General features: G+C 40.0%; 1 protein-coding gene across 2 annotated transcripts in view; it reads left to right on the top strand.

The window, feature by feature from the left end:
- The window catches only part of ADGRE1 (adhesion G protein-coupled receptor E1), a 64,910-nt gene that overhangs the window by 12,552 nt on the left and 37,068 nt on the right, over positions 1-15,290 (top strand). For both annotated transcript variants that reach the window (XM_056822574.1, XM_056822575.1), the window contains exons 5-11: positions 2,461-2,616; positions 2,728-2,847; positions 5,030-5,176; positions 7,683-7,774; positions 10,257-10,340; positions 11,348-11,525; positions 13,157-13,288. In XM_056822574.1, the coding sequence (XP_056678552.1) occupies positions 2,461-2,616; positions 2,728-2,847; positions 5,030-5,176; positions 7,683-7,774; positions 10,257-10,340; positions 11,348-11,525; positions 13,157-13,288 (909 nt within the window). The remainder of the gene's footprint in view (positions 1-2,460; positions 2,617-2,727; positions 2,848-5,029; positions 5,177-7,682; positions 7,775-10,256; positions 10,341-11,347; positions 11,526-13,156; positions 13,289-15,290) is intronic.

Raw genomic sequence — 15,290 nt, forward strand, 5'->3', positions numbered from 1 at the left:
TGGGTTCAGACTCACTACTGATTGGCTCAGAAACTTTGACATGTTCCACTTCTCATGGAGTGTGTTTTGTCCTTCCTTGGTCAACCTAGTGGTCCCTACTTCTGAGGACTCAACTTATTGGTGCTAGACTTGGTGTGGACACTCAATCAGTTTAGCTCACTATAGCACAGAACTCTTGAGCTCCAGATCCACTAACTTCAACCTCCCTGGTATCTAGAATGATAAGGTCTGGGCCATTACACCCAGTCATCTTGAATTCGAATCTGTCTTTTGTCATTTTAAGTATACATGTAATGTTGAGCCTCAGTTTCATCATGTGTAAAATGAGATCATTGAATTTAATGGCTTCCAAGATCTTTTAAAATTTTAAATCTGTGATCCTAAGATCATTGAAAGTGCTATACCATTTTCCCAAAGGGTTTCCTCCTCCTGTTCAATTCCACATTCAATTCCAGGTATCCCTTCCAAATTGCAACATTCCCTATCTCAGTTTCCATAAATGGTGGATTGGCATAAGAAATTAAATGGGAATTTTATGAAATTAAATGGAATTTTTATGAAATCAATCTATTAGGTGCCTCAGATAAGCAAAGGCCAGCAGATGACACAAAAAGCTTAGAAACTCATAAACAGATAAATACATGTATAACATTGTAGAATTTCAACATATTTTATCTTTTAATACTTTTAATACTATAAATATACATAATTTCTTTTTAAGTTATAGTTTATGAAAAGAATGTGAAAGCCAGCAAATGCTACACAAAGGAAATATAGACCTCTTAATGCTGACCTATGTATGACCAGAACCAAATATGTAACACAAATTTTTTTTTTTAAACCCTTACCTTCCGTCTTGGAGTCAACACTGGGTATTGGCTCCAAGGCAGAAGAGTGGTAAGGGCTAGGCAATGGGGGTCAAGTGACTTGCCCAGGGTCACACAGCTAGGAAGTGACTGAGGCCAGATTTGAACCTAGGACCTCCCGTCGCTAGGCCTGAGCTCTCAATCCACTGAGCTACCCAGCTGCCCCCCACAATTTTTATAATAAGGTACTCTCTAATAGAAAATGAAAAAATTTAGACTACTTTGATACTAAAGGAAGTCCAAACATTTTTGTTTGGATTATCCAGATCTTGGGGCACTGCACCCCTAACTCCCAAGATGGGGAAAGGATGCCTGTACCTTTCTAGTTCAAGGTTAAATGTACTGATAGACTAACTCTAAGATCAACATTCTCCTTTATTCATGAATAAATAATACACGTTTTCCAGATTAGAAGGCAGTGTGATAAAGGAGAACAGAAGTCTAATCTTTTCTCAGGACAGTTTCTCCTGGTTTAGGCTTTGGTGAAAGAATTCCTCCTAAGCCTTTCTCAGATCTTCCTTTGCAGACTAGACTCTATGTGTAGTCCGTGACCATTTGACAGTAATCATTAATTTCTCTGAAGTTTCCATTAGAAAAAAGGACACAAAACTCCCAAAGTTTTGCTGTTAGTCTATGCAAAAGAATGACCTGAGAAAAGGTACAGAGAATCTATGTCAGGGGCAAATACACCTCTCTCTCTCTCTCTCTCTCTCTCTCTCTCTTTCTCTATTTCTGTCTCTGTCTCTTTCTCTCCCTTCCATCCTCCTTCTCTATTTTTCTTCCTCCCTTTTCCCCATACGAATAAGTTACTCAAAACCTCACATCTTGCCCTCATACCACAAAGAGCCTTGCACGACTAAATCATCAGTATAGTCTGCCTCAGAGGTACGTTGACATCTCTTTGGTTTTGTAACTTGACTATTATGATCTGTAAATTTGCTTAAGTCTTAGAGAGTGTACCCCTACGTAAGAAAACACTTCCTTACAAGTGGAGTTAGTTATCCAGAAGAGGAATATGTTCCTCCTGGAGGCAGAGAGTTCTTCATCAACTGATACCTTTCAATAGTATTAGAATGACCATTTGCTGGAGACATTATGGAAGGATTCCTGCTTTGGTCTAGCTTGGACTGGGGAGCTTCCAAGGATTCTTTTAGCATAAAGAGTCTGAAGTGTTCTCTTTCTTTCTTGGCTCCCTGGAGGAGGGTTGCCAATGTGAGCTTCTTTGTAAAATGCTTTGCTAGGAGACTTAGTGAAGTAGGTGGTACAGTGGATAGAGTGTGAAGCTTGGAGTCGAGAAGACTCATCTCCCCAAGTTCAAATCTGGCCTCAGACACTTACTAGCTGTGTGATCCTGGGCAAGTCACTTAAATCTGTGTTTGCTTTAGTTTCCTCATCTCTAAAAGAAGCTGGAGAAGGAAATGGCAAAATATTCGGGTATCTTTGCCAAGAAACCCCCAAATGAGATCCTAAAGATCCAAAAGTTGGACACAACTGAAATGACTGAACAACAAAATGCTTTGACACCCATTCACAGCAATAAGGATGACAGCTTTGGTCTGGGGGGCTCTTTTGACCAAATTCACCTTCTCTCTAGATGTGGATGAATGTTCCCAGATTCCCAATCCTTGTGGTCTCAATACCAATTGCATCAACGTCATTGGAAGCTACAAATGCAGCTGTTTGCCTGGATTCTCTTCTCCCAGTGGAAATTCTTGGCTTCGTGGTGCTACAGGATCCTTCCAATGTACAGGTAACACTCATGGTGCTACTGATGACTTGATCTTGTGCCTAGGATTGGCTCAACGGGGCTTTGGTGTTTCGTGACTTACTGACAATATCTTCCCCCACCTTTATCCTGTAGATATTGATGAGTGCCTCAATGCAACAGCCTGCCTCCAGAATTCTGCCTGTTGGAACACTCCAGGGAGCTATAACTGTATCTGCAATGGTGGTTTTACCTTTAGGAATTCTCAATGTGAAGGTATCAAAGGCCTGAGTTTTAATTTCTGCCCCTAATAGTAGTATGATTGATGACGAATCACTCAATCTCTCAGCCTTCCTGGCAACTCTACAGTTATATGTAATGCAGATAATGTGTGGGCTACAAAGTGGGGTCTATTTACTATGGTGGACATATATTAAAAGCACACACTATGTAGCAGCCTCATATCTCTCATCTAGGTGTGCAAGACACCCTTGCTTCTGCCTCAGTGAGACTTGGTGAAATCTTTTCTCACACTAGTTGATCCTTGTTCTTATAAATAAGCCACTACCATATGTCAATATTCAGACTCTCAAATGTAATATTCTATGGTTCTGAAGCCTCTATCCAATGTGTTTTTTATCTATACATCCCACCACGTACAAGGCAGTACACCTACATAATGTGTGATGTATGTATAATGAGACTTAGATTAATGGCAATTTTATATCTTTAGCACAAACATTTACTTAATAGTGAGGTTAAAGAAGTAATACTATTGATCTTAACATATTAAAATGTGTAAATAAGGAAATATATCACAGTACTTTTTTAAAAGGTCCCTCCCAAAACATATGTAAACCCAGATCACACTCTTCCAGGGAACCCCATGATGTAGAAAAACTCAAGTGCGTTGGATAACTCACATCTTGGGACTACAGGCTCCACTCAGGAACTTCTGCTCCTTATGGAATTATTTCCCTGGTTACTGTTTTATTTTTAATCCTTTCTACTCTTGAGCTGGAAAAATCTTCTCCTTTCCATTCAAAATATAGGCTTTATAAACTTTTTAAGTTAACCATCACCCTTTTTTGTCTTTATCTTTCATCTTAAAATTGATCTGACATGTCAGTTCCAAGGCAGAGGAGCAATAAGGGCTAGGCAACTGGGATGAAGTAACTTGCCCAGGGTCACAGAGCTGGGAAGTGTCTGGGGTCAGATTTGAATTCAGGAAACTCCTGTCTCCAGTCCTGGCTTGATAACCATTGAGTCACCTAGCTGCACCTTAATCGTAATCTTTATATGGGCATTTAGAATGTAAATATTAATTCTTTTTAAGCCAGAAAACAGCAAAGCATTATTTGCTTACCTGAATGTTGAGATGTCCCATCAAGATGGAACTCACAACAGCACAGCTGCCCTCATTATAATATTGAAGTAGTCCCCAATTATTTATATGATTTCTCCCATTTTTGGTCATAAAACATATATGCAAATCAGTTGTCATACCATCATGCTTTGCTGTACTCCGATGTCCTCAACATAATCTTCCTTCTCTTTGGTGCCTTTGAAATTCTTAATTTTCCCTTAGTTTTCTCTAGGTTTTAAATATATAATCATTCTTTGCCTCTTTAAAACTGTTTTCATACAAGTGAGGAATTATTGTACCTTGTTGACTAGAGTCTCCAAAATGCATTAAAGCTGACTCTTCACATGCATATTAACAGGAAATATTAAAACAAAGTTATTCTGTGTGATCCTGGGCAAGTCACTTGACCCCCATTGCCTAGCCCTTACCACTCTTCTGCCTTGGAGCCAATACACAGTATTGATTCCAAGACGGAAGGTAAGGGTTTAAAAAAAACAAAACAAAACAAAAAACAAAGTTATTTTTCTACTTGCATTAGGCATCAAAACTTTTTCATCTATAACAATGACAGTGACCTGATTAAGGTACTGACTGACCAATGGCAGAACTGGTTTAGTTGTAGCCTCATTTGGAATTTTCTGGGCAAAGTTACTAGAGGGGTTTGCCATTCCTTCTCCAGCTCATTTGAGGAAACTGAGGCAAAAAGGTTTGAATGACTCAAAAGTCTCTGAAGCCCAATTTGAACTCATCAAGATAAGTGTTCTTGAGCCCAGGCCCAGGTGCTCTATCCACTGCACCACCTAGCTGCCCTGAAGAATCAGTACTGTTACCTCTAGAATTCAGGGCTTGAGAGAGAATTCTAGCTATTATGGGAAGGGAAGGAGGGCAAACAGGTTTGCAAGGGGTGGAGGAGTAGGAGAAGAGATAAGAATATACAAATATACAAAATATACAGTCACATTCTGGATATTTTCTGGGCAGCTATCATGTACTAATCTTACTATTATTTATTCCCTAATAGGCTCCTCTCTGACATTTGGTTATAATGATTGATTTATGGGACTTGACTGCGTTTTCTCTTCCATTCCCCAGATGTGGATGAATGCCTGGACCCCACAGCTTGTCCAGAACATGCTACTTGTACCAATGGGCTAGGAAACTATTTTTGCACCTGCAATCGTGGATACAAGTCGAACAATGGTGAAATGACTTTCAGGGGCCAAGAAACACAGTGCAACAGTGAGTGAAGGGATCTTTGTGTTGTCTCTGAGCAAAGAGGAGCAGGGAATAAACCTTGAGGACTCTGGGCTGGAGGGATGGAAGCAGAGAGGAAGGCTAGAGCTGTGGTCTATAAAATAGACACTTAGATGAGGCAAATTGTAGCTCATCCATCCAGACCTGGAACACCTAGTACCTGAGGAGCTTCATTCCAGGACCTGGTTGGGAACTAAAAGAAAACGAGCCTCTCCTCCATTCTGGGTACACTATTTTAGGAAGGGCGTGGACAAAATAGGCACAGTGGACAGAAAACCAACCTCAGAGGTAAGAAGACGTGATCTGAAATCGCCCCATTCTCTCCTCCATACTGGCTGATGTGATGTAATTGTGGCCAAATTCTTCAACATTTTAGTGCATTAGGCAAATCTGGAAGACTATAAGGTCAGAGAAGAAATTGACCTTGTAGAGAGAGTCTTGGGGTGAGGGATGAGGGTGGAGTTCCCTACACTGATGAAGTCACATCTAGTAAGGCAGTTAAGTGGTTCCATAGAGCAGAGAGCCCTGGCCCTGGAGGTAGGAAGACCTGAGCTCAAATATGGCCTCAGATGCTTACTAGCTGTGTGACCCTAGACAAACCATTTAACCTCTGTGTGTCTCAGTGTTTCCAATTGTAAAATGGGAATAATAACGGCACCTACCTCATAGGGTTTTGAAGATAAAAATCTATACCTTCTGTCCTACAATTCCTACTGAGTATCTATTCCAAGGCAGAAATGGAGTAAGGACAAAATAATAGAAGTTAAGTATTTTGCCCTCTGTCACACAACTAACAAATGTCTGAGGTCAAATTTGAACCCAGGACTTCAGATTTCTAGGTCTGGTATTCTATTCACTGAACCACCTAGCTGCCCCTTGATTCTTGATGTATAGGGGAAAATTCCTAAAGGAAACGGTCCCAAACAGAAAGGGAATCCTAGCCTCAGACCCATCTAGAAGTTTGTTTTTAAAACCTTTATTCTCTCATTCCTCCTCTCTAGACCCTTGTTTCCCCATTTTAAAAAGTTTGAGGTTAGACTTGTCAGTCAGCTAACATTTATGAAGCATCTAGTATGTGCCAAGCGCTGTGCTGATTATTGGGGATGCAAAGAAAAGGAAACAAACCCCTGTTCTCAAGGAGCTTGCATTCTAATGGAGAGATAACATGTAAGAACTAGGTACACAGAAGGAGATGTGAGAAAATAAGTCCTAAGCCTTGAAGGAAGAAAAAGATTCCGAGGTGTAGAGGTGTGAAGAGTGTGTTTAATGCATGAGGGACAGTATGGAGGTAGAACATGAAAAATGGATCCAATCAAATAGCTAGTAATCCAGTTTACCTGTTACCAAAAAGGGATTGAAGACGACTAACTGCTAAAAAATATCCTCAGGCTGGTTTTCTGTCCATTGCGCCTATTTTGTCTATGCCCTTCCTAAAGGTAGTTTGGACCCAGATTATGGGTCATTGCATACTGGGCTGAGATTCTGTATTTTGCTGTATCCTGGAGGCAAGAGGCAGCCACCCAAGGTTTTTGAGGAGGGGAATCACATGGCCAAATCCATTTCAAAAAGGGCTTTTTTTCCCAAGGAAAACAATGACAATTTTCATGTATATAGTGATCTAGGGTTTGCAAAGTGTTTTACCAAATGAAATGGACCTCAGTGGTCAATGAACATTTTAACAAATTAAGCACCTACTATGGGCCCAGGCACTGTGTTAAACAGTGGGGTACACTTAAGAAACAGAAAGGCAATCTCTGCCCTCAAGGATCTGAAATCTAACCAGGGAAGACAATTGACGAAAGGAAACTGAAAAGGGGAAGGGGTGCAGTGCTCCAGAGGGTGCCTGGCACAGGGATATTCTTGGATTTGGGTAAGCAGAGCCGCTGTTGGGAAATGAAGAGCTGGTTGGAAATTCTGAACCCTCTGTAAAGGGGGGGTTTGGAAAGAGCTGCTTTGTTTTATTCTCCAGTCCTCCAGTCCGAAGGGAGAGGCAATTGAGGGAAGTGAGAAGGTAATGAGTCCTAGAGCTAGAGAAATATCTGTGCTAGAGATCTCTGACAGAGAGTTTATCCTGGAGGAAAAAATGATATAGGAGGAGTTAAAACCAAGCAGAGCAGCTGGTGGGAAATTATACCTATTTTAAAGATGCAGAAACTTGAACTCAGAAAGATAAAGTGATGTATCCATGATCTGGCAAGTGTCAGAACTGGAATTTGAATCCAAGCCTTTAGGATTCCACTAGAACATTCTTCCCACAATATTGATACAGAACTCATAGCTTGGCTGAGAGCTGTGGGTAAGGGCAATTATGTGCCAAGTAGTGCCTAATTACATGGTAAGGTTTGTGCTGTTTCTCTCTTTCTCTTCCCTTCCCTGCCCCAACCCACGGCCACCCTCATTTCCACCATAACTTGGACTGTCTGATGCTTTGGGACCTTTAATTACAGCTCATCTTGCTGAAGCATAAACACATTTATTTTGGGCCTCCTAGGAGCTCCTATCATGTGTAAAGCAGACTTGGTGGACCAGGAACAAATGAAGTATTGTCAGAGCAATTCAACTCACCCTGTGCTCCCCAAATATGTAAGTGAGGATTTTCCTTAAAAAATGATCTTGTGGTCCTTTGCTGCTTTACAGGGAATTATTCTAGAGCCAGAAGCAAAACCCTAGTGGGTGTGGAGGAGAGGGGATAAGAGGGCAGGATTTGGCTCCAAATGAAGGCTGTATTTGGGAGGTGGACCAGAAGATCTCTGAGGAAGTGGGGCAGCTATTGTGTAGTTCTTTGTGACCATAGCAAGCCAATATGCTCTGGAGTTTTTTTGCTGACAAAGGTACTGGAGTGGTTTGCCATTTCCTTCTCCATGGATTAAGGCGGTGACTTACCCAGAGTTCACAATAGTAAGGCTGGATTTGAACTCAGATCTTTCTGATTCCAGGCCCAGAGCTCTATTGATTGAACCACTTAGCTGCTGCTCCAAGGCCTAATGAGGGGACCAGACTTTCCATGGCTCTTAGTAGATAAAAAGAAAGAGAAACCGAACCACTCATGAGAGTGGTTAAGTTGAGTGTTTCAGAATGAAGGTGAGGAGGGCAGCTGGGTGGCTCAGTGGATAAAGCACCAGGAGTAGAGATGGGAGGTCCTAGATTTAAATGTGACCTCAGATACTTCCTAGCTGTGTGACCCTGGGCAAGTCACTTAACCCCCATTGCCTCGCCCATACCTTTCTTCTGCCTTGGAACCAATACACAACTTTGATTCCAAGATGGAAGTTAAGAGTTTTTAAATTAAAAAAAAAAAAAAAAAGAAATGAACAGGATTTCAAGACAGAAGATAAGGGTTTAAAAAAAAAGAAGAATGAAGAAGAGCAAAAGGCCTAGGTAAGCTATCATCAAGGCAAAGAAATCCTGCTGTACAGACTATAGAGACGTGGATTTTTCCTTGCCTCTCTTGGATCCATGTTTCTTTGTACTGTGAGTGCCCTTGGATAACATCTTATTGGCTGGGCTGTATTAGAAGCTGTATGAGGTATTAGGTGCAGAATACATTAAAGGACTGGCTAGTGATGACTGTCAGAAGTTCAGCAACATTTTTATCTTTTTTAAAAAAACTTAACTTGTCCTAGAATTGATACTAAGTATTGATTATAAGGAAGAAGAAGGGGAAAGGATAGGCAATTGGGGTTAAGGGACTTGCCCAGGATCACACAGCTGGGAAGTGTCTGGGTCAGATTTGAACCCAAACCTCTTGTCTCTAGGCTGGACTCTCTATCCATTGTGCTACTTAGCTTGTCCCTCATCCTTGATATCTTCTGAAGTCTTCCGTATTCCTGTCGGTGGGCTCGAGTCAAAGGCTGAGGGACTCTCATAGTTTATTGTTACTAGATCCTGAAGGACAGGCAAGACAAATCAACTCAACAAACACTTATCGATCATTTACTATGTGCTAAATTCTTAAGAATACAAAGAAAGTCAAAACAATCCTTGCCGTCAGGGAACTCACATTCAAATAAGTAATATAGATACTGTATATGTGCTGTACATATAGGATATATGCAGAGTTAAGAGGTAATCTCAGAGGAAAGCAAGAGTAGTGATGATGGAAGGGGGAACTACTAGACAGATAGCTGTCTTGGCCTTCTGGCAATGTGATGGGTCAGTGTCAAAGCCCCTGAGCCCATGTTAACTCTTGGGGAAGGATCGATGACTATCAATGCAAAAGTAAATCGCTCCAAGAAGCTTACGTATTTTGTTATTTATGATTTGTATAAGTTCTCCCACTTAGATCTTGTTTATACAGTTTTGCTGGTTTGGAGAGAGTTTACACATGTGTTTGATAAGTCACAAAACTCTAGCTTTGATCAGACAGTGAGCTTTGACTTCTTTGAATAAGATTTTCTCTTAACTTTTCTCTCTAAAGTCTTATTATGACAATATGGACACCTGTTTTGTGTGATAATACACATATAATCTGGATTGAATTGCTTTCCAGCTTTGGGATGGGGGAGGGAGACAATTTTTTATTAATTTTGAAAATTTTATTTAATTAATTAATTTAGAATATTTTCCCATGGTTACATGATTCATGTTCTTTTCCTTCCTTCCTCCTCCTACCCTCCTCCCATAGCCAACACACAGTTCTGCTGGGTTTTACATGTATCATTGATCAAGACCTATTTCCATATTATTGATTTTGCACTAGGGTGCTTGTTTAGAGTCTACATCCCCAGTCATATCCCCATCCACCCTTGTGATCAAGCAGTTGTTTTTCTTCTGTGTTTCTCCTAGGAGGGAGACAATTTGGATTATATAATTTTGGAAAACTTTTGTGGAAATTTACTACTACATGTAATTGGTAAATTACAAACAAATAAATGAACAAAACAATAGTCTTATGTCAATGAGAGGTCAAGGGCTATTCCAATGATGGGCAGTTGGGATTTGAACCCAAGTCCTCTGACTTGAACCCCAGGGTTCTTCACATTGTTGACTAGTTGGACTGAAGGCTCCAAAGTTCTAGAGATCACTACTTTAACAGAACTTTGTACTTTTACCTCTTTTGGCACAGATTCCCTTCTGTATGCTAATGAATTCTACCTTCAATGTTCTGGAAGATACTTGTGAGAATAAGACCATCACTGTGTCTCTACAGGTAAGAGTTCATTCAGAGAAGTCAGCAGTATGGGAGTTCATTAAAACCAAGACAAAGAAACTCAGTACTGGCTGGCTAGAGCTGAAACTAATGTGGAGCAACTAAGACTGCTCTAGGGTTGGAAACTGAGAGTGTAAAAACTTAACATGTACTGTACTAAAGCAAAGTAGGAGGAGGTGAGGTGAGGTGATGCTCTGGGAATTTTCCAGAGGAATAGGGGAAGAAGACTTTCAGGGTCCAAAATCTACAGGAAAGGTGGACTGCAGTTTCCACAACCTCTCCCATCCAGACCCCTCTCCAATCAATTCAAATACTTCAGATTTGATTCCTCAGTGTTCTTTCCCCTTCCTTACTTCCTTGTCAGGTAGACCTGTCTCTCTCCTTCCCTCCTTCCATAAGCAGCATTTTTCCATCCCAGCAAAGACAAGTGTTGGAGGGAGCAGAAATATCATGCAATGTCCAAAATCCATGGGTCGGACTATGTGACTTCTGATGTCTCTTCCAACTCTTGAGATCCTATTCCCTAAGTCACTAGTAATGGATTCCATTCCCTACCTCCATCCCAACTGAATTTGTCTTAATTATTATTTAAACATTTGTGTGGTTCTTTGGTCTTTACATTACTTACATTTTCAAATAAATCCATCCCTCCTTTGCTGTCTAACAAATAATCCCTTATAACACAGAATGAAAAAAGAAAAGGGTGAGGGAAGCAATTCAGCATTAACTGAATCTGACAGTATATGAAATATTCCATACCCATAATCCCCTGCTTCTACAAAGTCTTCTCTGAGCCCCTAAGTTTGGTCATTACCTTAATGGAAGTTGATCACGATTAACCTTTGGGATGACAGTGAAGGCAGAGGAAAGCAGGAGGAGGAGGAATCCCTTCCTGAGTCCCTATCTCTTGTCTTTGTGGTTAAGTTTAGATGTCACTGAGTGGAATTTTGTGTACTCTTGGCTCTTTTCACTACATAAAATTCAGCAAGTGTGTCTTCTTCTGTCAGAAAGCTGCTGGAAATTTTGCATCTGTCCTCAAAGAGACATCCACTTGGCACAAGCTGAGTCAGAAGGAGACCTCAACTGTGGCAACAGTTTTTCTGGACAGTGTGGAGAGTGCTACATTGGCAGCTTTGGCCAGTCCCTCTGGAAAAATGAATGAGACAGTGACTACTGAATATCTAGGTGAGTAACACTATCATTGACAAGTTGAAACCTACTTCCTTTTTTCCTTCTTTCCTCCCTCCCTTCCTCCCTCCTTCCTTCCCTCTTTCTCTTTCTCTCTTTCTTCATATATTCATTCTATAAGCCACATGCAGAACCTTTTGCTAGCCTCTGAAGAAAACACAAAGTTTATATAAAACAGTGTTCTTCTCAAGCTCAATAAAAACCTAGATAAACTACAGTATACAATAATACAAAGGAAGTGCATCAGTGATACAAAATCAAATGTTATTATATCTAGGTGCAGTGTTTTTATTTTAGATCCAGCTTCTTCCCACTATGCTGCCTCCTCAAAGGTCAATCCTTTAAGTTTGAAAGTCTTCTGTAGCTTCCCTCCTCCAGCATCTGTCCTCATGTCTCTGCTGTCTTGGACTTTTCCCTTGAATTTAAAAATTCAATCCCTATTGGAATGACCTCCAGGAATTGATGCAGAGTGAAAGGAGCAGAACCAGGAGAACATTGTACACAGAGACTGATACACTTGTTATGATTAAAATTTTTGGGCTTAAGCTGTGGCAGGTAAAAATTAGTTTCTCTGTCAAGGAGTATTATATTTTATGAGGTTTATTTAAGATTAAGAGTTTGAGAAAATACAAGTAAGAAAGCATGTGTCTAGGTGGGCCAAGAGGCCCATTCAATGTCACCTACATCATGATAGACCCCTCTGCTTGTAAGCAGAAACAGGAAAAGAGTTCAGTAGGCTTTTACAACCAGTTAAATAGAACTTTTGGTTCCGCCCGTGTGAGGATCTCAGTGAGATTACAAAGCATCCTGGGAAATGTCCAAGGACTTCTGGGAATTGGAGTCCCAGTTCAAGTCTCCATTTTTACACACTGTGGTACAATCGAATGCAATGGACTTCTCTACTAGCAGGATTGCAATGATCCTGAACAACTCTGAGGGATCTGTGAGAAAGATGCTATCCACATTCAGAGGAAAAACTGTGGGAGTAGAAACACAGAAGAAAAACAACTGCTTGATCACATGGGTCAAGGGAATATGGTTGGGGATGTAGACTCTAAATGGACATCCTAATGCAAACACCAACAACATGGAAATAGGTTTTGATCAAGGATACATGTAATACCCAGTGGAATTGCGCATCAGCTACAGGAAGGGTGGGAAGAGGGGAGGGAGGGAAATAATATGGTTCTTGTAACCAAGGAATAATGTTCTATATTGACTAAATTAATTAATTAAAAGAAAATTCAATCCCTCTGAAATCCATTCTCAGACATAAGCTGACCCTCCAATACCCCCCTTTTACTGAAAATATGAGTCCTAAAATTATAGATTTTAGAGCTTTAAAGGTCTTTAAAGGCTATCTAATCAAAATCACCTCGTTTTACAAAGATGGAAATTGAGGCACAGAGAGATTAAGTGGATTGCCCTAGGTCATACACACTTTGCCAAGGTCACATTGGCAAGGCTAGGATTTTAGCCCAGGTTCTTCTGACTCCAAATCTTGAGGTATATCCACTATACAATAGTATGTCTTTTTCTTGGAACTGCAGAGACAATTCTTTGGAGCATTCAGAGAATTGCATTGCTGGTAGATATTATCCAACTTGAGCTCTTCCCTCCCTTTCTAGAGATTAGGAGCAAAGTCATCCAAGAAGACATCCTGGTGGAAAATGTAGCCTTGACTTTCTCAGTCAAAGGAGATTCAATGAAGATTGAGTCCAGTACCATAAAAGAATCTGTATCCTCAGGCATATTATCAGGTAGGTCAAGTCTTTGGGGGACTCTAGTAAAGGGTTTGAGATTGTCTAAAGGAGATAAAATAGTAAGAGGACCATTTGATCTTCACCATTGTGATTCAACTAATGTGTGCCACCACCCAGCACCTTACTCCAGACAGGAGAGGGAGGAAGCACTCCCATTGGCTTTTGGACAGAGGGGCAGTTGAAGTGAGGAATGGCCTTAGGCACATGGAAAGTGGGAGAGAACAGTTCCTTTGTCTTTTTAGTAACTAACTCTGGCAGGTGGTGACTACAGGGAGCCTACAGAGAGGCCTCTGTGTGTCCTATTTGGCATGTGTCCCATGGGCTCGCCATCATGGTCCTAGTCTATCACTTTATTTCACTGATGAGGTTTGGCAACAAGACTCCTACTAATGGGAGCAGCTAGGTGACTCAGTGAATTGAGAGTCAGGCCCAGAGATGGGAGGTCCTGGGTTCAACTTTGACCTCAGACACTTCCTAGCTGTGTGATCTTGAGCAAGTCACTTAACCCCCACTGCCTAGCCCTTACCACTCTTCTGCCTTGAAACCAATTCACAGTATGGATTTTAAGACTGAAAGTAAGGGTTTAAAAAAAAGATTGCTACTAATAACTATCCTTTTAGAAGGACCAAAAGGTTTTCTAAGCATTTTATATTACATCATTTGATCTGTATAACAACCCAGTGAGATAAGAGCTATACATATTGCTATTTTTTTATGTAATAAGAGGATTGGTTAAGGAGAGCCCAATCCACAGAATATGTACAATATCCATGTGGATTGGCCAGTGAATAATCACTCTTTGGAGTATGTCCAGTATCCATGAAGCCTGGCTAATGAGAACCTAGAGAGCATATAAATTATCCTTGTGAATTGGCCTCAGGAATGAGACAATCCCCAATGAGCTACAATAAGGGACTAGTCTTTTATTTAATTTTTCCTATTTTTGAAATTTTTATTTTAATTTTATCACTATATTATTCATTTGTGTAGGTGAACAATCTATAAAACCAAAACCCCCAAACATATACCCAAATAAACAAGTGACAAGTCATATTTTTCATCTGCATTTCTACTCCAACAGTTCCTTCTCTGGAGGTGGATAGCATTCTTTTTTATAAGTCCTCAGAATTGTCTGGATCACTGTATTCCTGTTAGTAGCAAAGTCTATCCCATTTGATCTTTCCACAATATTGCAGTTACTGTATGTAATGTTCTCCTGGTTTTGCTCATTTCATTCTGCATTAGTTCATGTAGGTCTTTCCAGCTCTATCTGAAATAATTCTGTTCATCATTCCTTATAGCACAATAGTATTCTATCACTATCATATACCACAATTTGGTCAGCCAATCCCCAAATGAGAGACATCCCTTTGGTTTCCAATTCTTTGCCACTACAAAAAGAGCAACTATAAATATTTTTGTACAAACAGGTCTCCCCCCCCTTTTTTCCCAGAACTGTTTTCTCATTATCTCTTTTTAATTGTTTGTTTATAAAGTATAACTCTCAGTAGAGAAGAAGGCAAAGAGTTATGTTTAGAAATAAAAGTAACATAAAACCAAAAGATTTTATACACAATCTGTATTCTATATGGCCCTGGGTTATTTTTTGGGGGGAGGTTCAATTTATTTTTTCTGAGATGGGATTATTTAAGTATGCTATTTCCTCTTTTGTTAATCTAGCCAATTTATATTTTTGTAAATGTTCATCCATCTCACCTAGATTATCAGATTTATTGCCATATAATTGGGTAAAATGACTCCTAATAATTGCCTTAATTTCTTCTTCATTAGAGGTTAAATCACTCTTTTCGTTTTTGATATTGGTAATTTGATTCTCTTCTTTTTAAAATCAAATTTACCAGTGTTACCTCTATTTTAGTTGCCTTTTTCATAGAATCAGTTCTTAGTCTGATTTACTAATTCAATAGTTCTTTTAATTTCAATTTTATTAATTTCTCCTTTGATTTTTAGAGTTTATAATTTAGTCCTTAATTGGGGA

The sequence above is a fragment of the Monodelphis domestica genome, chromosome 3 (genome assembly GCF_027887165.1).
Source record: "Monodelphis domestica isolate mMonDom1 chromosome 3, mMonDom1.pri, whole genome shotgun sequence".
NCBI classification, from domain to species: domain Eukaryota; kingdom Metazoa; phylum Chordata; class Mammalia; order Didelphimorphia; family Didelphidae; genus Monodelphis; species Monodelphis domestica.